The sequence below is a fragment of the Manacus vitellinus genome, unplaced genomic scaffold (assembly GCF_001715985.3).
Source record: "Manacus vitellinus isolate BGI_N305 unplaced genomic scaffold, ASM171598v3 scaffold_28_pilon, whole genome shotgun sequence".
Classification (NCBI taxonomy): Eukaryota; Metazoa; Chordata; class Aves; order Passeriformes; family Pipridae; genus Manacus; species Manacus vitellinus.
In genome coordinates this window covers 9888290-9914355 of record NW_021940122.1, presented here as the reverse complement: position 1 = coordinate 9914355, position 26066 = coordinate 9888290, and the positions used below count along the sequence as shown (strand labels likewise).

The window sequence follows — 26066 nt, the reverse complement described above, 5'->3', positions numbered from 1 at the left end:
TCTGTGATGTGGACTCTGCTACAGAAAGCTCTGTGCTGAGCATCTCTCCTAGGAGGAGAGGCTGAGAGCTGGGACTGTTCTACCTGGGGTAGAAAAGGCTCAGGGGATATCTTATAATACACATATAAATAACGGAAGGGAGAGCCAGGCTCCTTTCAGTGGTGGGACTAGAGGTGACAGGGACAAAATGGAACACAGGAAGCTTCTGAACATCAGGATACATTTTTTTTCACTGAGAGGGTGACTGAGCACTGGAACAGGTTGCTCAGAGAAGTTGCAGAATCTCCATTTGAGATATTCAAAAATGACCTGGATATGGTGCTGGGCAACTGGTTCTAGGTGGCCCTGCTGGAGCAGGTCCTCTGAGTTCCCTTCCAACATCAACCTTTCTGTGATCCCTTTGCCTAGAAGTCCTCAGGTAAGTCTTTGCTGTACAGGCAAGCAAGCTAGATCATAAAGGCCGGGAGGCATTTAAAATCTAGGACCTTCTAGCCTTGTTGTGATGCACTGATGTGTTTCCTTCTGTCAACTAGTGAGCAAGCCTGTAAGACACAAGCCCAACAACAAAATCATGGTAACATCTGGAGGAACTGGCCGCTCTCCCCTCAGCATTCTACGAGATGATAATTCTCCCAGTACTCCTGTTCCTCGCCAGGTAAAGCTTAATGGGTCATACTGTGGGACAGAGAATGGGCTGGAAAAAGCCAAATCCTTCAGTTTCTGTGTGTCGTAGGGTCCCAGTTTGGAATTGTGGTCTCCTAGACCTGTAGAGCCTAGTAACTTCATAAATATTTTTCTGTGGGTCAGCCCTGTCCTTAGGTGCCTACAAGTCTTGTTTAATGTCTGTCTTAGGTCTCAACATGATATTGCCCATTTCAGTGCATTCTTTCTCCTTAGACTGTAGAAAGAAGTCCATCACTTTTTTACATTGTGTCAAGAGACCCAAAGCTGAATGGCCTGAAAATAGGCTACATGTTTCACTGAGAATTACCTAACCATCAATTAATTTCTGTTTTACACTTTGTTTGGGTTTTTTATTTCTCTAGGGCAAGAAGCATGTGTTGGGAGAGAACCTTGGGGAAAAGAAGGAGGTGACAGTGGACTTGAGCAGGAGCCTTAAATCTGGGAACTGTGCTTGGAATGACTTGAACAAAGAGAACCAACAGTGTCCTTTTGTGGAGAATTAGAGATTTCCTTTTTCAGGATCTTGCTGTAATTTGAGTTTTCTGTGGGAGAAATCCTGCAATAGACTGAAATTCTAGAGCAGTGATCATATTTCTTGTCTATCCCTGTGGGGAAAGATTACTCTCTCTTTCTGTCCCCCTCCTACTTTGCCATGTCTTATGTACAGCACAGACTTTGGCTCTTCTATTGTACATTGCTGTATTGATTTTTCTGTTGATTTTTTTATCTGTAGTAAATAAATTTGTGTTAAGCCTTTAGCCTTTGCTGACTGTATGTCCTGATAGGACCGCAGGAGCCCCCTGCTTGCCCAGCACAATATTTTCTTTGGGGACAAGGGTTCACGAACAAATAGTTCAACTTCCCATTAGCCCTAAAAACTGTAACACGCTGAAGGGTCTGGTCTCGAACCCACATGCTATAGCAAGGGCCAGGAAGCTGCAGCTCCGTGCAGGAGACTGTACATTTGGTGTTGCTTCTGAAGTTAAACTGCCTGCACTGGCCTAAAACTAATGTATACAAAGGACTGTAGACTATTGCAAGGGTCTGGCATGAAGGTGAGATCCAAAATAGCGTGGGATAGTATTGTGTGCTAGTACTGACCTTCTGTTGATAAGTCACTAAACCTTGCTGACCATCAGCTCTCCCTAGCACAGCCTTGGGACCCCAGGATGTTATGAGCCAACAAGTGGAATAGGGACTGAATAAAATGTCTGTGTCCTGTAACTGAGCTTAAATCTCCAAGGTTTGCAAGGGTGCATTTTCAGTTCCCTATCCTAATTCCAGCCTCATAGGTGAGGAACACCCTCCTCTGAGGGATTGTGAGCTAGGGCAAGATCTGTGGATGAGGTGTCTGGATGGGGTCAGCAGGCAATATTCATAGGAGAGAAGTTGTGTTTGCAGTAGCTCATTGCAATGCTGGAAAGAACACAGCCTACAGTGCTTATGTGAGTTTTCTTTATTTGCCTGGGCTATGAAGATCTAAACAAACTTGAAAACAGGGGCCAATGGCTACTGGTTAGACAGTGTCACCACACAATGCAGGAGTGAGGCAAAAGGGGAAGGTACAGCAAGAAGCAGACAATAAATAACAAATACAATATTCCCTGATATTCTGGCAGGTCTGAGGGCTACCTTTCTGCCATTTATGCATAGATAAGATTTGATCTAAGAAAAGAATAAATATATTCTCTGGTATTTTGGAAGGTCTGAAGACTACCTTTCTCATGTTCATGCATAGATAAGACTTGAGCTAAGTCTTCCCCAATGGAAATGAGCCAAATTTACATTAGCTTTTTGTTTGAGGTGATGTGATAGAAATCTCAAAGCCAGTACACCTCCGTAGCTGTCTGCAGGGATATAGGACAGCTCCACGGAGAAGCTAGGTAGAGTTAAATCAGGGAGAGATCTTAGTTGGGGGCAGGTGTTGGATGAGGGATCCTCTGAAGGAGGAGGATGTGTGTCAGCGTGGGTAGAGGTGTTTGAAGGAAGATGCAGGTTGTCTGAATTGTACTGAAAAGTCCTGAGACATAAAGAACAGTGTTTTGCAACTCTTCAAGCCTGCACAAGGCTGGAAACTGCTGGGGCTATTTAGAGGTGGAGAGAAGGGCCAGCGTGTGTGCTCCTGTTCCCCAGCTCCCCCTGCTTCTCCTCCCTGACCTCTGTTTTCCCTTTCGCTCTGGGAGACTCCTACAAGTGACCTGTGTCTAGAGACAAGCGGGAGTGGTAAGTAGGCGTTTCTGTTGTGCTCATCTGACGATGCTGCTTGCATGGGCTTGGGCTGTGGGCCTTGCTTCCACTGCTCTTCCCCTTTCTGCTGCCATCCTCAGTTCCAAATCTTGAGGAAGCTGTCCCAGGAGCCAGTGGCAACAGCCATGCCGTCTGCTGTCACGCCCAGGCAGCTCACTCTGTTATCGTGGCCAGAAAGTATTCCTATGGGGGAGAAAGGAAAGGTCAGGGAAGGAAGTGGGGCTTGTGAGAGATGACAGGGTTGACCATGCAGAAGACATGCATCATGGGCTGTGTACCTACACCCCTGTGTGTCACCCTGTTCCTGTACAATATGTTAAAACTGGTATGTGTCTAATAAGAGCAAACACACAGAAGGACTTTTGTGCATGGCCTAGAACCACCACCCATGGGACTGGCCGAAGAGCAGTGTTCTTGGGCAAGTACGACCAGCTGAATCCTCGTACAACTGCTTTCACCCTGGAGTGATGTAGGACTAAGGAGGGTGTCCTTGATACGGCTGAGGAATGGCAGTGATGTCGGTGGGCTGTGTTTCATGAATTTTCTGAGGGTAGGGGCCACATTTGAAAGAAAAATGGTGTGTATTCTATGTATGAGCATCAGAAAATATCCAAAGATGTTGGATGGAAGCCATAGCCCACTCTCAGCTTGGTGCCTGGCCACCGAGTGGCACTGTGAGTACCTGGAACTGGCGAACAGCAGAGGCTAGGAGAAAATAGGAAAGTCTGGTGGTTGCGAGCGGTATTAGCTAATAGTAACCTTCTTTCCCCCTTGAGACGATGTTCCTTAAGGTCTTGACTTCCTTAACATGAGAAACAATAGTTCTGCACAACTGAGAGTTGTACTAATTATGGTGTGCTCCTTAAGTGCAAGGAAGCCTTGTTGGGTTTCACTCAGTATAGGATGTGTTCCCTTCAGAAAAAATAAATGCCTTTTCCTTGCCTTGATAGGGACACAAGGCCTTGCAGGGAATGAAAGAGCCACTCACCCACACGCTCTGCTTTCAGGGAGTCCCAGATGTTGCAGTTGAAGTCATCATATCCAGCAAGCAAGAGACGCCCACTGCGGGAAAGGGCGACTGACGTGATTCCACAGATGATGCTCTCGTGAGAGTACACTATGAGCTCCTGGTCCGCCCGGAGGTCAAAGAGACGGCAGGTGGCATCATCTGAGCCGGTGCAGATGGCTTCACCATTAGGGAAGAACTGGGGAGGGTACATACCAGATTTTAGTGAGGTTTTCCTCAATCCCGACAGATTTCCTCAACTCTTCAACTCCCTGCTAATCTCTAGGAAGCCACGGAGATAAGAAAACCCAGTGGGACAAGGTACTGGATCATAAAAGTTGAGTCTGCTGAAGGGGGAGATTGATGCTTCTCCTAAGACCTAATAAAACCCTTCCACCTCAAGAAAACCAATGACCTAGGGGCTAGAGCTGTTGCAAGACATCTCAGTCCTTGAGAAAGGATTACTTTAGCTCCAGCTGTGAGTTTGAGGCTTGACAAATGTCTACCCATTATCCCTCAGCTGGGGTCTAGCATGATTCAGAGCTATGAGAGCCTTTCTCTATCTGATCCTCATACCCCAACCTTCTCATACACGCTCCCTTTCTGTGGCCTTAGTCTGAGAAGCAAAGAAAGGGCTTCTAAGGAGCAGGTATGGCAGAAAACCATGTGGCTGGTAAGGTAGCAGTGGGACAGATGAGAAAAGTTGTAATTGAAGTCAGTGGAGGGTGGTTCAAGCAGCAGACTGCAGAAAGCTGGCAGACTCGTTGCTTAGCCACAAGGATTAGTCTGGCATGTTTCTTGCCCTTGCTGTCTCTAGGGCTCTGGTTTGAATCCTTGCCTCTGAGGGCATACTTTCTCCCAGATGTCTGTGCTGCCTCTTGTGAAAATTTAATCTTCAGAAGATCTCCCTGTGATCCCAAGTTCCTACCTCTTCTATCTGGAGCTGACGAAGACCCTCAGCTGAATTAGGTATTCCCACTGCCTCATATGCATCTTGTGCCAGGAATGCTGGAGCATGCCTGAAACAGTTCCCAACAGCTGCTATGAGCAAAGCTGCACCAGCACCTGTGTTAGGGTGCTGAGCTCCACAGACCATGGTGTGCTGGCTGTCTAAGACCTAGGTGCTTTGGTGCCTGGGAAGAGCCAGCCTCCAAATTTCAGTGAACACAGGCCCTCCCTGCTTCAGGCTGGATGTTTGGGCCAGGGTCTCCTGAGACCCCTGTTACTCACACAACTGTGACAGCTTTTTTCAACTTTGTCCCAAGACTGTTTCAGAGCTGGTCCACCCTCCATTTTCCATGCTTCCCTACCCCTGTGCAGACAGCATACGTACAGAGATGGCGTTGATATCAGACTCATGTCCTCCAAAGGTCTGACGGCAGGAGCCCTCCCGCACATCCCAGAGTTTGGCAGTAGCATCACAAGCCCCAGAGATAAAGAGTTTGAAGTCTGGGGAGACAGCCAAGCTCATACAGTCTCCGGTGTGTCCCAAGAACACAGTCTTCTGCTGCCCTGTCTCAATGTCCCAGAGCGCACTGTGCAGGGGGAGAGGAGAGAAGTTCTCAGAGTCAACCCAGGCGAACAGTGTAGAACAGATCTACAGCTGGGCCAAAGAGCTGTCCCACTCGCAAGCAAAAGGAGGAGGGAAGCCACGGCTACAGCACGGAAAAACGGGTGATAGCATCCCTGGAGTCAGCTGTATACAACAAGAGATACCTTCACAGCTGTTGCTGGTGACACCTTTGCCAAAGCAGAGTTAAACTAAGGATGGGGGTTGTGAGGTTTGACCATATTCCCGTAACTGCAACAGTTGAAGGGAATACTGAGAGGAGGTAAGAGTGACACAAAAAGCATGAACCAGCAAACGGCTGAAAAAGATCTGCTGTGGCCACGCTTGTAGGATGCACACCCCATGTTCACACTACAGCCAGGCAAGCAAGCCCTGTGTTACTCTGATCTCTGATGGAAATGCCACATCCTGACTCATCCTTGGTCAAGAGGTTCTTCCAAAGCAGGTGTTGGGATGGGATGGGGTGAATAAAGGCTCAGCATTGCTCAGAATCACAGCACAGGGAGAACTGAGAACCAGGAACAAAAGGCTCCAGGCGCTAAGTCTGATGGTGTCCCTTGCACAGTGGGCAAGACTTGAGAATTGAAGCACATTGGTGGGCTTCACATAAATTTAAAATGTTTTCTGTCCTTGGATAGCTGACACTGTGCTTTGTGAGAGCTGACAACATGGTCCCTACTGCTTCACCAGTTGACCTGCATCTTGACCTGGCATCAACTGGGAAAAGAAGCACCTGTTCTGCCCAGGGAGGAAGAACGGATCAGGTTTCTTAAGGTGTTCCATGTGGCCTCCCTATATAGGAGAAATTCTTCCTTAATGGACTGCTGCAGAGCCTAAAGACTGAGCTTGCTGATGTGTGCTCTGCCTCTAAGAGCCAGAGGTCACGACACTAGGACACAAAAGACAGCACTCACCACGTGGTATCTCCAGAGCTAGTCACAATACTGTTGTCATCAAGAAATCGGCAGCAGGAAAGGTATCCTGGGAAGCAGGAACAAGCAAATATGAGAAAAGGTACAGGGCTAGAAGGGTGAAGTTTGGAAGCAGGGGTTGCCCAGGTTGCAGGCAGGTGGTGGACACACCTGTATGGGCTGAGAGCTCCCTGCTCACTTTGACGTTGCCTTCACGAGACTTGAGGCTGTAGATGGAGCACACATTGTCAAGACCCCCACAGGCCACAAAATTCCCTGAGGGAGCATAGGCACAGGTCATGACCCAGGAAGAACGCAAAGGGATGGCATGAACCTGGGAGGACAAGAAACCGTGTCAGGACTCTTGACAGCAGAGGGAGCAGGGCAAGGGCAACAGCTGTGAGGGGATCCACTCCAGAATCCCCATTTACTGCAGCCACCTGACTCCTACCTTGTTAGTTGTGTATGTGTCCCACACAATCAGTTTCCCATCTTGTGAGGCACTGACCATAAGTCTGTGAGAGAGGAACAAGATCATGTTAGTCGCTCTCTTCCCATCAGAGCCTTCATGCCCATCACGCCCCTGTGCTGCCCTGCATCCAGCAGATCAGCAGCATTGCTCTCACTTGGAGTCTGTGGACCAGTGCAAGGCGTAGATCTTGGCCAGGTGCCCCCGCAGAGTCCTTCGGGTCCGCATCTGGATGCGGCCAACAACCTCCACTCCAGAAACAATCTGAGAAAAGAGTGGTGGGACAGAAAATCAGTCTTGGACTGGCAGAAGCTTTACTGCTATCCATATCTCTGCCTTCTAATTCTGCTTCCCAGCTGGAGAGAGACCCCCTCAGAGTAGTGCTAGCTGACTCCCACACAGTCACCTGCCCAGCCATGCCTGTCCCTTACCTGAGCCAGTGTTGTGTCTGCACAGGCTTTCCGGGCATCCTGGAGAAGAGACAAGAGCAGGAAGGTGAGACAAAAGCTGGTCAGCATCCAGTATCCTGTGCTGCACCCTTTCTGTGGATCCTCCCACTGACAGAACATCAGCTGCCTTGGAGACAGAGGTGACCCCAGGGATTCACTACACTCTTTGGACTCTTGTCCCCTCTTCTTTCCCTTCCCCTCCCATTCTTCCCCCCGACCGTGCTGTGAAGATCTCCATTAGCACTTAAAGGGCTGTGGAGAACTGCATAGGGTTCCGAGTGTGTAGATGGAGAAAGCTCAACTCCAACTGGTGGCTGAGAAGGAAAGTTTGTTCGCATGGTGGGGGGATAGACATTCAGCAGTTTCACGACTGTTGCCAGCATTACCGCAATCTGCTTCTTCAGCTGCTCAGCCTCCTGCTTCATCTGTTCCATTTCCCCCATCTTTCTGACCTAGGGGTGGCTCCTTCACGTGGGGCAGCCTTGATTCTGGGGAGACAAATCAAAGGAGAGAAGTGTGAGGTAGAAAGGGCACTAATATGACTGATCAGTCATGCAAATGTAAACATAAAGTCTTAGTGACCATTTCTTGGCTGAATGCTTGGTAATGTTATCTTGTATCCAGTCAAAGCTCTTAGCATTTGGAAAGATCGTACTGGGCCTGATCAAAGGTTCAGTTTGTCTTGTATCCTGCTTACACATACACATTGTGAAGCTGAAGAACTCCAGAGCCTCTTACTGCGGTTCTGGCCACACTTGTCCTCTCATTTTTAACCTCTCCATTCCAAGCCCTACCAAGTCCAGGTCCTCTTCATCAGGTTTTCCCTGTTCATGGCCAAGCTGTCCCTTGCAGCTCCAGGAGGAGAAAATTTGATGGGGGGAGCCCAGTGGCTATTTCCTGTTGTTTGTCCTAGGCAAAGCATCACCAGGCAAGACCCACTAAGTCTTTGACTACTAAGGAAATTTGGGGGCTGTTGAGATGCTCTCTCAAGATTCCCTTTTAGTTTTCCATAAAAAAAAAAGTGGAAACCTAGGGAAGGATCTAAGGATAACATAAGCTGAGAGTGGTATTTCTCCTACTTGCTCAGCTCCAGCTTTTCACTGACATCCAAAGCTAGAGCAGCATTACTGTATGGAAGTCCTTCATAGACTTTTCTTCTATGCATTTGTCCACACAACTTTTGTGCCCATGTTAAAGTTTAGCATCCTCAATACCCCATCATGATGACTTCCACAGCTTGGTGGCAGACTGTGCAAAGAAGTTTCTGCTTCCATTACTCCCCAATGTCACTAATTCCACTTGGAGGTACCTATATTTTGAGTTGGAAGAATTAGCAAATGAATGGGCTCTATTCACCTCTGCATCACTTGGTATTTTATAGATTTTTGTCATATCTGTCTTCATTCACCTATTATCCAAACTGCAGAGCAAACTTAGTCATTCCTCCCATGTAAGCTGTTACATCCTATTACCTCTGTTGTTCTCGGAGCTCTTTTCAGTTGTTTACAGAGCATAAATGATATGTTTTTGCAGGGAGAGCAGTGAACCAGAACTGTAATCCATATTCAAGATGCAGGTGCACCGTATCATTATACAGCATCTCTGTTTTGTTCTCTCTTTCTTCACCAGTGATTCTACCATCTCCCATTCCTGTAGACAGACCTGGTCTTTAATTGCTTCGACATTTCTCCTGGATAGGTGTGTGTCCAGATGTGCTCCAGGTGTTGTTTTCATTAGAACCAGCGTTTTGCCCCTAGGCCAAGAAATGTTCCAGCAGCATCTGCAGAATTTCTCCTAGTCCCTGTGGGTCACAGCACCTCCATCCCTCTCTGGCCTGTTGCCTGAAGGCCTCATTTCTTCCAGCCCGTGAAGCTTTGGGTCCATCCATGCCAGTCTGCCCTCTTGCTGTGGGCAAGCACATTGATAGATCCCAAGTCCCATCTTTGCTTGCTGCTTCATTGAGCTCTTTGAGTTTCCCCTCACAAATTCTTTCCCCTGAACATCTCCACAGCTTTCCTTTGATCCTCCATGCACAGTGAGTTTCTGAGTGGTAAATCATTCTCGTGGCATGGTGTTGAGTAGGAAAGACAAGGAGATACAGGTTTCCTGTACCTCCTGGGAGGCATGACCTTATCCCAGCAGGAGTCTATTTCAGGCTATACTTTGCAGAGAGTCTTGTGCCTGCTGCCTGCAAGGCTGGACAGAGCTACAGCACTGCTGACTCTACCCTGCTCCCTGCCCATGCACTGCACATGGGTGCTGGCCTGGTCTGCTGGCCCCAGCAGACAGTGAGGGAGCAGGAGAGGAATTTGGGACTGCACTGTCAGAGGCACATGCCACAGCAGTGGCCTGGGGCTGCCAGCCTCGTCTATACTGAAGGATGGAAACAGATCAGCACCTGAGCTGTGCCCTTTACATTTTTTTCTCTTCCCTCAGAGCAGTGATGAGGAGTGTCCTCCCAGTAAGGATGCACAGCTGCACCTCATTGAGTGACTGGCCATGAAAGCCCACATGCATGCAGTTCTCCTTTGGGAAGGGAATGGATACTCCACCCTTCTCTCAGCTAACTGACAGAGGGGGGAGATGCTACGGAAGGCCTTTCAGCTTTCAGTGGGAGGTTGCACATCCTCCTTATCCTGTGATGTTTGTCCCTCAGTTTCAGTGTACAGAAAGGCTGTGAGACTGTGTCCAGCTGTGGTCGCTGCCTACTGACACCAAGTGGCACACCTGAACTTCCAGCCACCCTGCAGGGACCAGCAGGCCCACCCCAGAGACCGCTGTGGCCCAAATCCTGACCTTTCTCAGTGTTCCTTGGGACTGATTCTACCTCCCCTCCATTAACGCTAAGCGTTGGATTGCCTTTTCCTTCTGGGTCACCTCTTCCCTCCAATTCTCCCCTTCCAGCCTCCTCTGCTTGGTTCCCAAGCTCTTCAGGCTGTTATTTCACATGCCTTTGGCTGAGATCATTGTCCATCCAGCTGCCCTAATCTGTCTCTGTAGACTTCTGGTTTTGCCTACGCAGACCCGCATGGGGATGGGAACCTTGTTCTGCCTTCCTTCCAGTTTCTGCCTCAGGTGAAGCTAACTGCACAAGTCCTCCTCGTTGCCCATCGGATCCCAGTCATCCTTGTATTGCTTCTGCTCTTTTATTGCTCTCTTCCATTGCCTGAGTGTTTCTCAACTCTGGCACTAGCACAGGAGTGCCAGTTCACAGCCTTCTCTGTAAAGCTGCACAACGAGATGAGGGGCTTTCGGAGCCAGTAGGCAGATCAAACGGCAGGGGCAGGATGTCGAGGACAGATAAAAAGGTCTAAATATAGAGAAGGTGCAGCTCAGGACTCTGTCCGAACCTTTAAATCCCTTTGAGGGAACACTCTAAATGAAGCTGGGAATTGTTCTCAGCCTCAGAAGGACAAGGAGCCTCAGATGAGTGATAATAATAGCTCCATCTTTGCCTGTCCCCTCCATCCATCACATCCCAGGGCAATTTGTGGAGAGTGAGTTACCCAGTCCCCAGCGTAGTGCAGCTGCCTCCCAGGAGGACTACAGCAGGTGTGCAAAAGAGCAGCTCATCATGGTCACGTAAATTTAGAACAGGAAATGGGGGGAATCAAATGGGAGAAGAACAGAGGAAAGGAGAACAGAGTTTGGAGTTTGGCCAAAGCATGTTCCTGCCTTGACCAGCAGGACCTCAGGAACGCACATTTCTTGTGGATCCAAGGATCAGCTCATGGTTGCTCATGGCAGCTGTCCAGGCTGGTTTTAATGGGAAAGGCTTCTAAATGGTTCACACTCAGTCCTTTCTGGAAGTAAGGGCTCTTTCAGGTGAATGCTAAGCAGTAGAGGAAACCAAGTCCTTAGGTACCTTTGGAAAAAGCAATTCACCACCATCAGCACAGCTATTGAAGGTGGACCTTGGCACCAGCACTGGTCCAGAGTTGTGACCCCTACAAGCATGACCAGAGAGCACGGCACAGCCAAACAGAGCCTGGGCTCAGTCAGTTCATGCCAGCCCTGTTCTGAACTCTGCCTCAGCTGTGCTCATTCAGTTCACAGCTCTTGGCTTCTGAAACCACATTTCATTTCTTCTGCTCTCCATGACAGTTCTTTCCACTCCTGCCTTTTCCAACAAATTTGCTGGAGGCACCTGATGTAGCATTCCTGTCTGTGGGCAAACAAACCCATCCTGAGCCCTTCGGTGTCTGCTCGTAGCAGACCAAATGCCTCTACTGTGGTGTGAGGCACAGGGGAATCTGAAATCACCTGTCTTCTGCCTTTTGCTGCCACATCCTCTCTTTTTAGGGCAGTGGCTATATCCCTTGCACTATGCCATGGAAGGGGCCCAGCTTGCACCCTAGGGACTGTCCCACTAAGTCACCTGCATCACTCCCTTGTGAGGATCAGGGTGCAAGTTATCTATCCTCTGGGTAGCTTCCCCCATGCGGGGGAGGGAGTGGTCCCTCTGTGGAATGTTGGGAGAGGGCTGTGAATGGAAAAGGGAAAGGTGCAGAAAGGAGGACTCGTTATTAACAAGCAGCATCCCTGGGTCTCTGTAATCCCTGACTAGCTTCGCAGACTCGCCCTGGTGACCCTGGACTCCTTGCAGAGCCGGATACAGAGATGATCCCTCTCTCCTGTGATGGAGATCAAAGGTCAGGGTAAAATTACCCTGATCTGCTCCTTGCTTTTTGAGGGCTCCTTCTCTATCCAGTAAAGCAGTCAGCTGCGAAGAGGTGTGCTCGGGGCACAACAGCAGTGAGAACTGTGTACAGGTAGTGAGCGCCAGGTCGCTCAGCAGAGGTGTTACCCTCCTGCTCCAGTGTGAAAACTAGTGAGATTTACCTGCCAAAGGGAGAACAAGCAACCCCATCCCTGTGCAAAGCCCCTCGCCACTGTAAAGACATCTCAGCGCCAACCCCAAGTCCCTCCCCTCCATGATCTCAACCTTCCACATCCTCTGATGGGATCAGCCCTTGTACAAATACTCCACAGAATCACACCAAGAAACTCAGGCTCCCAAATGCCTGATTCACCAAGGTGACCTCAGGCATCACAACAGGGCAGGGTACTTACCGGGATCTGTAGAATGAGGTGGGTTGTAGTCCCTTCTGGATGGCACCCTCACAGCTGCCTCCCTGGTGAGAACAGCTCCTCGCTGGCCAGAAGCCCCTTGTCCCTTTGCCTTCTCCAGTCAGTCCTGTTTGTCCACTCAGTGAGTCCCTTGCTCCCTCTCTGCTCCTCAGCCTCTCCCAGGACTGATCTCCCCATGGGGAGCTGGAAGGCTGTGGACGGGAGGGGTTGGGGGAGGGCTGATTCCAGGAGCAGCGTCAGGCAAATTAAATCAGACACCAGAGACTTGGGGAAATCGGATTGGGACGTAATGCAAAGCAGGTGGATGGGGAGGGGTGAAAAGAGAGAGTAGCACACTGTTCCTGAAGGGAAAGAAACCATCACAGGCGGATTTGACTCCGTTTATATCAGCAACAAACTAATAAAGTGAAGATTAGCCAGAACAGGCTTGGATTATCAGCCACTGGGGCAGGGCTTGCTGTACCTCACAGTCCACAGGAATTCCCATTTTCCTGGGGACAGCATGCTACGCATGTCCTGGGCAGGGCGGAAAGAGGAATGATGCCACCCACAGAGGCCCTGATAAGGGAAAACCAATGCCAGGGCCGTCACACCCTCTCTGGGCAGCAAATGGGGCTCTGGATGGGGAAACTAGAACTGGGCACAGGGGTCCAGGGTGGCAAAAGATTTGGTGGCATGCCTTTTGGCAGCCACTTTAGTGGGATGCTGCAAGGGGATTATCTTGGCCTCAATCTCTTTTAATCTCTCCCGCGGCTTTGGCCCAAGCCCGAGATAAATACCTTTTAACAGATCTCATCTGACGTCAGGAGGCCATCAGTCTAATCACCCAAGCCACCTTTGGGCAAAGCAAGCCAGGGATGTGGACACTGGCCCCTCACTCTCCAACATGTCCTCACCAGGAAGGAACCACTCAGCACCCCCACATAAATCATAAGGATGGACATGTGAATACTAGGATGTGATGGACCCCTTGCCAGTGAGAAGGGATTTGAAATGTACACATCAAATGGTCTTTTTCCTGTGACCCTGGGGAGGATGGGAAGCAAAAAGAGTTGCCAATGCAGGTTTCCCAAGCTTGCATGTTAAGGAAGTGTCAGGATTCAGATTGAGGAGAGACTTCCCTTTCCACAGAGCAGGGGCCCTGTGTCAACGGTGATGAGGGGATCACTCACCCACCTCTTACACCACTGACCTGGCCCTACAGATTTCTTCCACTTGAACTGTAGCTGAGGTCTCCATGCACAACTCATCAAGGCCTGAGTATGTCATGACCACAGATTGATCTCTGGCTCTAATGCTTCCCAGGAAAAGGGTCACTGCTCTTTTTGATACTCCATATCCACCCCATTCAATTCCTATTTGGCTACAAAATAATCCCATCTTGGGACACTAATCTCCCAGGCAGTGACAGCAGATTGTCTTTCTATCAGGGTGGAAAATGATAAACAAAATCTCTCTTCTGCTTTCAGGGACAATTTAGTGCACGGAGAGAGAAAACACAAACAAACAAACAAAAAAGAGAGGCTTTGCTGCAGAGAAACGTGAACATATAGTGCTTTTTCTTAAAGGCACTCCTCACCCTTTCCATGCTAGTCATGGCCGAACTCACTTTCTCTCATCTAGGCAAACACTGATTTCTTTCACCAAGCACTCAACCCCCTTCCATTATTTGTTAATTAAATTTCCATCAGCAAGAAGTGTACACATCTCCCTCGTGGTGTACAAACTCCAGCTCCCACCAATATCTGTGTCCAGCATTTCACTTTTATTCCATATATTCACAGTCCCTCAGCTTCCCTGTCTCAGACCAGTGGTGAGGTTCTGGAATCTGCAGGTGCCTAGGAAAGTCAAAGGCTTCAGTTTTGAATTACTAAATGTGAGACAGCCCTTCCTGAAGGACTCCAGGCTCCTCCTTCCCCTTTCAGATTTAGCCCTGGATGACCAAAAAGTTGGCACTGAGAGGAGTGGGGTGAGAAGACCTTATCTTCTTACTTCTGAGTGACACAAACTGGTGAGGCAGTGAAAAAAGTTCCAGGTGCCACTGACTTCCACGCTCTGCCCTTCTCCCATTTTTCAGCTGCTGGAACACCACAGAGAAGAAAGCTGCGTCCCTTCCCATCACTACAGCTCTAGCATGCTACTACACTGCTCCAGGCCTCGGTGGTCCCGGTCCTACCATGACCTGCCAGGCCATGGCGTATGCCAGTCCTGCCCTCAGGGCCCTGCGTACTCAGAACTCATCTCTGGCCCGCAGCACCTTGGGGTGCTGCTTGCTGTCTGAGCCAGGCTTCTGTCTCCGATTTGCAGGCTTGGTTCCACTGTTGTGAACAGGAAGCTCTGAGGAGGATCTGCTGCTGCGGTCAGTCCCCCGACGTTTTTCTCCATCGAGCCGGTCCTGCTCCACAGCCTTCTGCTCCATCAGCTCCTCTGCCTTCACCCGTTCCTGCAGCCATATAGACAGAGAAGATGTGAGCCCCTTCCTGCTGGGGTCTCGGCTCTGCTCACAGGGGCTCACAAGGCACATCATGTCTTTGCCACATCCATCCAACCACCCCAGAGCCCATTCTCTCCTGCAGGACCCATCACAGGCTGGCCCCTCCACCACACACCTTGTCAGAGGGCAACCAGCCCCCAGCTGCTGTGCTAGGCCCTGCCCCAAGGGAAAGCCCAAAAGCTATTCCTCAGCAGGATTTGATCTCACTTGGAGGTACTTGTATTTGTTTTTCAGCATGGTCCTTCACCTGCTCCGCGTGCTCCCGGGAGTGTGTGTACCAGAGAGCAATGGCACAGCGCCTTCCACGGCTCACTGCCCACACGCCGTGGGGGTTCTCCTTGCCAGAGCTGAAGGCCACCAGCCTCCCGCACTTAGGATGCACCTCGGCCTGCCAAGAGAGAGAAAAGACCATGAAGCCATCAGTCCCCTGCTCTGAAGCACAGAGTCTTTCTACAGAGGTGGCACTGCCTCTGGGAACATGGAAGAGCAGAGAGCTGCTAAGCATCCACGGCCAGTCCTGTGAGCAAGGTAGACCTTGGAGAGGGGCAGAGAGAATCAAAAGGACAACAAAGGTCACAGACACCCACAGACTGGAAAGAGCCTGGAAAATCTCAGCTAGGAAAGAGTTAACCTCTCCTCCGTCTGAGATTTGCCTCGATTTGCCTTTAGCTGTCCGTATTTGAATCTGCCACAGCATCAGCACTGGACTGTTTTTGGAATGGTGGGATCCAATAACCAAATAGTTTCCTCCCACCCAGTCTCACCCTCAGTCCTCTCTCCTTCTTTTGGCCAGTCCCAGACTTACTGTGACAGTCACAGTGTCCACTTCAGTGAAGAAAAGGCCCCCACCTTGGAAGTCATCATTGAGGTAGAGAATGCCACTGTGGACAAAAAGGAAGAGTACATATGAGCTGAGAAGCTTATTCCTCCCAGGTACTTCCCCACGCTCCTTGTCACAGGAGGCTGTGGATACCACACATTCAAAGAGTGAACAGACCAGTTACCAGGAGAATCCATTTGAGGGTGTTAAATACAGCAGTGCCTAGCTCAGGGGAGTCCCTGAGCTGCAAGGGAGGCTGGGAGAGTGTGCCAGGGAATTAGCTCTATGCACTTGTCTCGTTTTGTTTTGTTTTTTCTTAATCCTCTGCAGTGTGCAGAGGCATCTGTGGCACTGCTGTGACAATGCTCAGGGCTTGACAGACCCTGGTTCTGATCTGGCATAGCGTTGTTTATGTTTTAGGGTTGGGAATAATCCAGTGTCTGGAAGGAGACTGATCAGCAAAGAAAGCCATGTCTTAACAGCCAAGGAATTTCAAGGTAACATAAGAATGATCAAAAAGAGGCTTGGTGCATAGAAAAAAGAAAATTAAAACAAATTTATTTACTAAAGCTATACAAAAAGAGAAGTAGTGAGGTCACTGTGCAGCACAGGTGAGTTTACAGTCAACTAGGTGAAAGAATGGACCACAAACTGTGTGAGTTCCTCTTGGTATTCAATGAAGCTGATAGAAAACTTCAGAGGAACAATAGAGGCTCTTAATTAATGGGACTGGGGTAAAGAAATAGAAATCAACACTGTGGCTGCTGAAGTAATGTTAAGGATATAAGGGCAGTGAGAGGATTACCAACCCTGAAACCCAGGAAGTTACAGCTCTTCTGCCATAGAGTTTTAATAAGGCTGAGAAGCCAGGGGGGAACATAAGTGGAGAAAAGCAAGGAGAGCTCTTACATGTACAAAGGGACAGGAAGGTAAGGATAACGGTTGAAGCCTAAACAGGCCTGTTATCCTGACCTCAATAGTCTGCAGGGCTTTAGACTCCACTTCTGAGGAGAAGGGTAATTGGAGCACAAGAGGTAAATGGAAAATGGTCTTAAAATGTAACACAGGGGTACCAAAAACAGATTGGGCTAGCCACACAGTATTTGACAAAACAGCTGATTTTCCAGGGAAAGACTACATGCTCAATCTCAGCAGTCTGGACTCTGGTAAAAGTATTCAGAGTGGTGCCAGTGGAGAAATTCCTAATGAAGACAGAGAAGGTGAAGAAGAGTACTGAATAGCACACAGTGACCAGTGCACTGCTGGCACCAAAAGGAGCAGTGTTCACCTGAAGGAGCATTGCTATGACTCTTGGGCCCTGGGTCCAATCCTGTTCAACAGTATCATTAATGACTATAGCACAAAAACACAGAAGAGGCCCAGGAAGTTTGGAACACAGGGACTTAATTCAAAAAGATACCAGAAGAGCTCAGCCCTTGTGAGCTCACCAGCCCTTGGTTAGTCACAACTCAAACTGCAAGAGGACAGGGATACTCCTGAAAATAGCTCAGCGGCATAGATTCTAGGAAGGTATTTTACCATACATTCAAGTGGAAGTCAGAGAATTCAGGGAGGAATGAAGTGACAGGATGGCTTTCTCCCAGAAAGGACAGAGACCTAACCAGTTACATGACAAAGCCTGGTAACTTTACAATCTGATTATACCAAGTCAACACCTGTATCAGAAGGGAAACAACTCAATGATACTGGAATTCCCTTCAAGTCCCACATTCTTGCCATAGGCTGCTTAGAGATTTCTGCTCTGCATACAGCTACCACTCAAAGAAAAGACAAGTAAGATTTCTGGATGCTCAGGGATAGAATGGTGAGTAGCAGGGAATCAGCTGTAGTGAACTGACCTCATCTGGCTGCAGTGTGCAACAACTGGTATCATCATTAAAATGTATTTCACGTTCTTGCACATAAGAGTAACAAAATCTGCCACAGGCTGGAAAAAGCATAAACTCTCACACAGAATGGAAAAACCCAGCACAAAGTATTGGCAGTGAATCTTGAGAGAGGTGAACAGAGAATAGTCACCAAGGTACACTGACTGCCCAAACAAAGGAATTCTGAGGAGCTTGATTATCCCTCTCCAGTAATGCACAGAAGACTGTAAAAGATGGAACTCAACTAGAAGAAACAGACTATCAAAAGGGTTGGCAGTGGTAGCCCCCCAAGACAACAATTTGATATCATGGTTCTAGTCCGTGCAGCCTCCTACCCCCATTCTGATCTCTGTTAAAGCTGGCTCTGAGAAGTAAGGAGGGAAAAAGGGCAGGTCTTCTTCCCAGCCTAGGGAAGGTGCCTCACACCTTCTTCTGAAGGCACTGATGCAGCCTTCTGCCTGATGCTACAGTCCTGGATGGCTTTGAGCCAAAAACCCATCACCTGGTTTCTATAAGCTAAGCTCATCCTCTGATAGGGCCAGGGAGATGCTCTGATCTCTACATGATCTAATGCAGGTCCTCTTACCTGTAGTCCCTGTATACATAGGCAGGTGGTTCTTTCCAGCACTCTTGCCCCTCAGGATCCAAGAGACAATTATCAGCATGGACAGGATGACTAAGATCCATGCGACCTTCCTGTTGCCCTGAAAAGTTACAAAAATGAATATGGGAGTTTTCAGTTTCAAGAAAGAACAAGTCAGAGAAAAAGGGGCACAGTGAGAGTAAACAAAAGACAGTCTCCTGAGAGCACATGGCTGGAACTGAGGAGACTCTCCAGGAGACAGGGACTAACAGGATGAAAGATTCTTTACCATCTACTGCTGTGCGACACACAAGGTGTGTGAACGAAAAATGGAGTTTCTTTCCAGGGGTAAAATAGGACTCTATGATTTTCCGAGATTTCTCACTAGCCTGCAGAAGCAATTTCGCGTCTCTCCAGTCCACGTCCCCATTTTGGGCCAGCTACAAGTGAATAACAAGTCTGTTAGAATACTTACAAAGACACTATAAGAATGATACACGCACACAGTACAGAAGAAGAGGCCCCTGTAAAGCCCTGTGGTCACTCAGGTAAGAAAAGAACACGTTTTCTCATTTAAAGATAAGTCAGGAGTAGAGCTATACACCACAGCAGTTTTTTCCTTTGCCACATGAAGCCACATCTGGAATGCATCATCATTTTGGGTCTCCCACTACACACGGGATACAAGTAGACTGGAATGAGTCTTCAGTGAAGTGTCTTTAGATGACAGGAGTGTTAGAGCACATGACTTAGAGAAAGAGGCTGAAAGATCTGGGATTCTTCAGCCTAGAGAAGGCCAAAGGAAGATCTAACTACACTCTGCTGTCACATAACAGAGAAGATGGAGACAGACTCTTCTTAGAGACACACACTGAGAAGACAAGAGGCAACAGACAAAAGCTGCAGCAAGGGAAATTTTGGCTGGATATAAAGAAAAATTTCATCCTCACAAGAGTGGTACAGCACCAAAAAAGGTGCCCAGAGAGGCTAGGGAATCTCCACCCCTGGAAATGTTCTGGACTTGCCTATGCAAAGTCTTGAAGGATCTCATCTAGCTTTGGAATTAGACATGCTGCAAGCAGGGGGTCAGATTACAGACCTCGAGAGGCTCCTTCTACCTTAATTTATTCTCCAATTCTAAGGTAAGCATGTCTGTAAGTTTACCACACAGGGACAAGTAGCATTCCTGAAACCATGCCTCACAGGAGAGAAAGCACACGTACAACATGCCTAAAGGTGATCATGGAGGCATCAGGTCAGAGGAGACCTCATGTGTTGTGAGGGAGAAAATACACCCATGACACCATACAGAGTGTAATTCACAGAGGAAAATGCTCAGGTGGCGAACACTCCTTCTGGACAATCAGGAAGGTGGCCAGAGCCAGAGCCACTTTACCTGCATGGCCTTCAAAACAGTTAACCCTTCAAATCTCTCATGTGGGGTGTGAGGTGACCGTCTTGCCCGGTAGCCATCTCCTGCTTCTCCTGCTGCCTGGAACAGAAGGATAGAGATGACATGCATTAGGCTGCCATCTCTCCTCCATGGAAATCCTACCACCCTGCCTGCTAAGGAGGATGCATACAGGACCTCTTACAGGACCCTGGCCTCACCTTTGTCAGTCGGAGAAGGTCCTTACACTCAGACTCCGTCAGCACTCTGTCAAACACAACCCTCTGGGTTCCATTCATCTGGTGGGAATCCATCGTGACAGCAATACCCTCAAAAGGCAAAGGGCCTGTTGAGAAGCAAGTACAGATAGGCATGAGCAAGCTTTGGACAAGGAGCCCTCAGCCTGGATAAGGATATGGAGAGGCACTATACATTCTCTGAGAAGACAGGACAGTTCCCTAGAAGTGCCCATTCCTGGCAGACCCAGGCCACTTGCACCCCTTGCATGCTTCAGGGGAACCAGAGCATCAGCGGGGAAGCTGGGCTACAGCGCGTGCTCAGGAGCCAGCAGAAACCTGGGGCTTGCTGGGAGAGCAGCAGGGAGGTGGGGAAAGTTGAGTGCACTGTGGATTGCAGCAGCAGAACAGGTCCAGCCTACTGGAGTGAGACTCTGGAGAAAAGAAACAGGTAAACACCTCCATCAACCCTCCTTTCAATCACATATCTTACTCCAGAATACTCTCCAGTGAATCTTTCTTCAGCCTCAAAGAGAAGCAATGGGTATTAGTTGGTGATTTGGTCTTTTGATATTTGGCCTTTTTTTCTACCCCCTCTGACCTCTGGATGGTCAGGAATGCCAAGGCACTCAGGCCCTCAGAAGGATCTGCTCTCACATGTGCCACAGCAGAGAACCACTTGGGGTCACTTTAAGCAAAGACTCCAGGACAGAGGCCTGCAAGAGGCTGTGTGTCCACACATAAGAATAGGGATCAGCAAGAACACAAGACTCTGCACTGCTGTCTATATCATTCAGCCACAAACCATTTAGAATTCTGTTTTTCAGGGAAAGACTTGCCCAAGCCGAATCGTCTGTTTCCAGTTTCCATTTCCCGGCCCCTCCCTCCTTGTCCCCTTCAGAAAAATGTTGTTTGAAGTTGCGCTGGTGGAGCTGAACCAGGTTTGGTGTAGACACTCCTGCCACCCTGAACAGGGATCTGCACGTCCACAGGCTTGTCACGTATTCAGGCTGCTCTCAGCATCTCCAGCCACAGTGCTCTTTGAGTTCCCATCCCAGAGACGTATGCAGTGAGATTTTGCAAGATTACACATGCATCAAAGAGGGAGAAAAGAAACAGTGAGAAGACTTGCTGAGCCATTCAAGTCAGTCTGCATCTATGCTAGCATTCAAATGTCTGAGGATGGAAGAAAAGACAGCACTTAGTCTGACTAAGCCTGGCTGACTGCATCCAAGGCCTTCTTCAAGCTCTTTTACTCACCCCTCTTCTCCCTCTCTTCCATATTCAGAGTTTCCTCTTTTTGCTTCTCCTGATCCTCTCTCGGGAGCAAGGGAAAAAACAGAGACCAGGGCTGTCAGTACACAGAGCTGTGCCTAACCCTCCTCTGTGGTAGCATTTCACACCCTTCCTGTTCCTGTTCTGCTCATTTCTCTAGGTACTACTGTTCCTTGGACCATCCCCTAAACTTGTATTTCAGTCCTAGTCAACTTGTCCAATCTTACCTGTACTTCTCCTTTAGGTTTTCAGGAATAAGCTCATCTGGAGTCCAAAGATCCTGTAGGAACACACGGAGGTGGTTCAGTACACAACAAACTTCTCACACAGTGGATCATGTCAAACAGCCAGTCCCTTGACCTACTTCTCCAGTGAATACCAGACCAACAGTTCTGGACCACTTCTCAGGACAGACAGATTGAGCCAATACATATGGTTACAGCAGCAATTTCAAATTAACTTCAGTCCCGGAGCAGTGGAAAGGCCTTAAAGACCCACCTCATAAGGACTTTGGGGTCCTTCTCCTCAGCATCTGATCCTTTCTGGATCATTTCCTACTCAAGTGAATTCTGGCAACTGTCTTGGTGAAATCAGGGCAGGAAGATTAGGAGGATACTGTTACTTACAGGGTCATTAAAAGTTTCTCCTAGATGTTCCACTGAATAATAAATCAACTTCTTCTCCATCAAAGATCTCTGCACATAGTGTTGAATATTCTAAGGAAGAAAAGAGACTGTCAAACAACCAGCCTACTAAAGATAACGCCATCCCTGCCCAGGCCGAAACTTGCCCAAACACACTGCTGTGCACTATTAAAGCGCAGTTTTGTCCTGAAGGGACACTGACTGTGACAGACTATAAGTAAACTCAGGCTCCAGTTTCTTCAGTCCTGGGGTTGGCACACATCTGCAGTGAAACACATTTCCCTTTTTGCCTCCTAGACTGCAATCCTATGGTACGGGACAGGAGAGGGTCAAGAAGTACAGACCTGGAGTGGTAACTACCTGTCTGGCTGTAACAGCTGTGTCCTCTCCCAGTTCTGTGCGATACTGTTTCATTTTCTCCAACATGGGCTCATCCGTGGGATAGAAGAGCAAGTAGGAAGCAGCACATTCAGCAGCTAGTGTCTGGTTCCCAACTTGGGCAGGGACAGAAAAGAAAAAACATATACGTCTCTGAAAGACTTGAGCAGCAAACGTGTATAGGCCAGCAGCACTCAATGTCTCAGTCAGGATCTGGTGGCTGGCCTTATACCAGGTACACATCAATCCCTGCCTAGCTGGGCCTCTACCCAACAATGGGCAGAGAATACAGAAAATGAACCTTTAATACTTATTGTGAGCTTGTTCACAAGAGACAGAGAAAAAAGGTAAATATTTGAAAGAGAGATGGTCCCACCTCCATCATGCAACAGACACGATGAGGGGTCTGAGGCTTCTTTGGTCTGACAGAGCAGATAAGAGACAGTTGGGTCAGTGTGGGAAGGAGCAGGGGTATGCAAGAGAACGGCTGAGGGATGTGTGCAAGTGACACAGTGACAGGATGGCCAGTGTCATGACAGGCCATCAGTTCAGCAAGGGCAGGTAGGGCTGGCTCAGAAGAAACACGACTGCTGACATGAGATGCACGTGTAGGCCCTAGATAGGAAGTGGGGGCCTGATCTGGAGCCACGTACTGAAAAGGAAGGTATAAAACCACACAAAATAGTTGGAGAAAGGACTTGAAAAGGAGTGTGTTGAAGGAAAGACATGGGAACAGCCCCATATTACAGAAGCTGCGCAAGGAGACTGAAGCAGACCAAAAAGGACCTCTCCCAAGGTGGCCACAGGCTCGAGCAAGAGAAGAGAGATTTCGGGAAGAGTCAGTTAGGCAGACAGAACTAGAAGTCAGGTCAGTGTGCCACTTTCTCCCATGACATGCTGCCCTCCAGGACCAGAGACAAAGGGGAAGTGTAGGAGTGCCACAGCATAACCTGCTGGGTTGTGGCTCTGCTCACCTTGACTGTAGGCAAACTGCAGTAAATCAAGATGAGAGGGTATGAAATCTTCCGTGGCAGAAATCCGTCCCGGCTTTGTGGCAATTTCAAGGACACACTGCTGCCTGCACTTCAAAACCTGAATATAATGGGCTGTAAGAGAGAGGAACAAGAAAGGCAGTAGCCCACACTTCTTCCAGACGGGAGTGCCGGGAGATGGGACATGTCCAGCGTGTGGAACACAGCCTTCCTACCCAATCCTCTGTGCTTTTAACACTACCTGCAATGGCTTCATACAGCCCAGGTTGCATGTCCTCCTCTTCGTCCTCATCCTCCCAAGGCCCTTCACACAGGGCACGACAGTCCTCCAGTGCTGACAGGGCCTCTGTGAGTGACTCCTCCAGCTTGGCCATGGCCAGCACGTACTCATCTGCATTGTAGTGCTGCACACCAGCCTCATATGCTTCCTGTGAAGGACAGATCCAGGTCCCTTCATCAGTGTGGGTGACACCAAAGGATGCCCCGAGACTTCTGAGTCACTCACAGGATGGTGCTGAAATATGGGGGCCTGCCTGGTCATATACAGCCCACCACGCAGTGACAGCAAATCTTAAGGACTTAAGCCAAATAACTGTCACCAAAAAGTCTCCGTGTCACACTTGCAGTGGTTTGTCTTCACCTTGAAGAGAAGGCTCCAGGAAGACCTTCTTGCATTCTTTCAGACATAAAGGGGTCTGAGCAAGTCTTTTGACTAAGGCCTGCAGTGACAGCAGAAGGGGCTACAGTTTTAAACTGAAAGAGGGTTTTGACTGGAGATAAGCTACTTGTTGGATGGGAGATAAAATACTTGTTATGAGGACTGTAGTGAGACACTGGAGCAGGTTGCCCTGAGAAGCTGTGGATGCCCTATCCCGGGAAGTGTTCAAGGGCAGGTTGGATGGGGCTTTGAGTAACCTGGTCTAGTGGAAGGTGACCCTGCCCATGGCAGGGGGCTTGGACTAGGTGATCTTTATGATTCTATGTATGGGGGCCCTGTATGAAGCCATGGCCTTTGTGTGGGAACAGATCAGAGTCCCAGACTGGTCCCTAGGATGGAATAAGAGCTCCTAATGTCTGGCTCTGCACTGAGCCCTCACCCAGTGCGGCATGGCCTCCAGGTCCCGGAAGCTGTTTGACTTCACCCCTGACATACGCTGGTACTTCTCAATGTCCTCCCGCATTTGGAGATGCTGGGGATTAGCGACGAAGAAGGTGTGAGCGGCAGACACGGCCTGATCCAGCTTCTTCAGCTGTGGAGAAAAGGCAGCAGTGTCTGTCATGCTCCTGTGGGCCCCTGATGTTCACACCCTCCCCTCACCCCAGCTGCTCCCTGGGTTCACAGAATGGGTCAGGTTGCCCACAGCTACCACAGGGAGCACAGCAGGTCATCTGGTCCCACCTCCCTGTTTAAGCAGAGTTGTTCTACAGCACGTGGAACAGGATTGCATCTGGAATATCTCCAGTGAGGGAGACTCCACAACCTTTCTGGGCAATCTGTTCCAGTGTGTCACCCCTCACAGTAAAGAAGTTCTTCCTCATGTTCAGGTGGAACTTCCTGAGCATGAGTTTCTGCCTGTTGCCTCTCATCCTGTTGCTTGACACCACTGAGAATAGCCTGGCTCCATCCTCTTAGCATCCCCTGTTTACATATTTATACACATTCAGAGAATCACAGAATCAACCAGGTTGGAAAAGACCTCTGAGATCATCAAGTCCAACCTCTGACCTAGCACCACCTTGTCTACTAGACCATGGCACTAAGTGCTACATCTAGCCTCTTAAATACCTCCAGGGCCGGTGACTCCACCACCTCCCTGGGCAGCCCATTCCAATGCATTGATAAGGTCCCCCCTCAGTCGTCTCTTCTCGAGGCAGAGGGCGAAGAGTTCACCCTTGCCCACCACCCCATCGGGCCCCCTGCCCCGGCTCGCAGCAGCCCCCGGGGGTGGCGACTCCCATCGCCCTGGCCCGATGCCCACCTGGAAGAAGGCCACCTGGAGGTAGTTGTAGGGCTCCCTGCGCTCGAAGTCGCGGCGCACGGCGCGGCTGGCGCGTGGGCGGAGGGCGCGGGGAGCAGCCGCCGCCCCAGGCAGCGCTGCAGGCAGCCGGCTCGCTGCAGCACCGGGCCGAGCAGCGCGGCCTCCCAGCGCCCCGGCCCGGCGGGAAGGGCTCCTCCCGGGCGCAGGCGGCGCGGCAGGCGCGGCGGGCCGCCCGCAGCCCCGCGTAGCTGTGCAGGGCGCGCTGCAGCAGCTCGGCCGCCCGCGCCCAGTCCCGCGCCAGGTAGGCGCGCACCCCGTCCGCGTACAGCAGGTCGTACGGCACCAGCCGGCCCGGCGACGTGGCGGCCGCGGCGGCGAGGAGGCTGAGGCAGAGCAGCGAGGCCATGGCTGAAGTAGCAGGGGAGAGGGGGGTCCGAGGCGGGGGCGTCCCGGCGAGCCCCGCGCTCGGCCCACCCGGGGGCGGTGCCGGGCCGGGGCCACGGTGGGCGGGCAGCCTCGCTGAGACGACGCCGCTTCGGGGGCGCCCGTTGCGGTGCCTCTCCGCCTGACGTGGCCCTTGGTTCAGGCAGCCAACCCAGCCCGAACCCTCCCTTTGGTGTGGCTCGCCCAAACCCCTCCAACGAGGGTAATCTATCAGGAGTCACACTTGGATAGTTCATAGACCAAGTCCCATCACATGGAAAACCGTTTTAGACGTGAAGGGCTACTTATCTCCCACAGCTCCCCTGACACTGCCAAATCTTTGCCCATGGCTGGAACTACAGCCAGCACTGGGCAGGAGGTCCATCTCCCACACAGCCAAACCTAAGCCTGTGCCAGGAACTACGGCCAGCATCAGGCAGGAGAAGGTCCATCTCCCATATGTTACCCCTGCACTGCCGTCCCAAGAGTTTTGCGTGGGGCAGGAGCCTGCTCCAGATCTCACTGCTCCCAGCTTT

The 26066-nt window shown here is 49.9% G+C and overlaps 3 protein-coding genes across 3 annotated transcripts in view; 1 reads left to right on the top strand and 2 right to left on the bottom strand.

The window, feature by feature from the left end:
- Positions 1 to 1443, top strand: part of CDCA3 (cell division cycle associated 3) — a 4640-nt gene extending 3197 nt beyond the window's left edge. Inside the window, exons 2-4 of the mRNA XM_029960643.1 lie at positions 41 to 88; positions 534 to 655; positions 1047 to 1443. Coding sequence (XP_029816503.1) covers positions 41 to 88; positions 534 to 655; positions 1047 to 1187 — 311 coding nt within the window. The 3' untranslated portion in view covers positions 1188 to 1443. The remainder of the gene's footprint in view (positions 1 to 40; positions 89 to 533; positions 656 to 1046) is intronic.
- Positions 1444 to 3007: 1564 nt separating this feature from the next.
- GNB3 (G protein subunit beta 3) lies at positions 3008 to 12531 on the bottom strand. The gene is made up of 10 exons (XM_008925825.2): positions 12410 to 12531; positions 7723 to 7824; positions 7319 to 7357; positions 7045 to 7151; positions 6870 to 6933; positions 6590 to 6752; positions 6422 to 6488; positions 5271 to 5472; positions 3920 to 4136; positions 3008 to 3114 (listed from the first exon to the last, which is right to left on the bottom strand). The coding sequence occupies exons 2-10, from the start codon at positions 7777 to 7779 to the stop codon at positions 3008 to 3010; spliced, it is 1023 nt and encodes a 340-aa protein (XP_008924073.1). The 5' UTR covers positions 7780 to 7824; positions 12410 to 12531.
- Positions 12532 to 14177: 1646 nt separating this feature from the next.
- P3H3 (prolyl 3-hydroxylase 3) lies at positions 14178 to 25513 on the bottom strand. The gene is given in 17 exon segments (XM_018074586.2): positions 14178 to 14870; positions 15169 to 15309; positions 15727 to 15802; positions 18217 to 18334; positions 18503 to 18653; positions 19610 to 19705; positions 19825 to 19949; positions 21100 to 21158; positions 21342 to 21394; positions 21741 to 21830; positions 22119 to 22252; positions 23111 to 23242; positions 23370 to 23556; positions 24226 to 24378; positions 25108 to 25181; positions 25184 to 25276; positions 25279 to 25513. Coding segments are annotated over 17 exon segments (2130 nt in total). The 3' UTR covers positions 14178 to 14657.
- Positions 25514 to 26066: the final 553 nt, after the last annotated feature.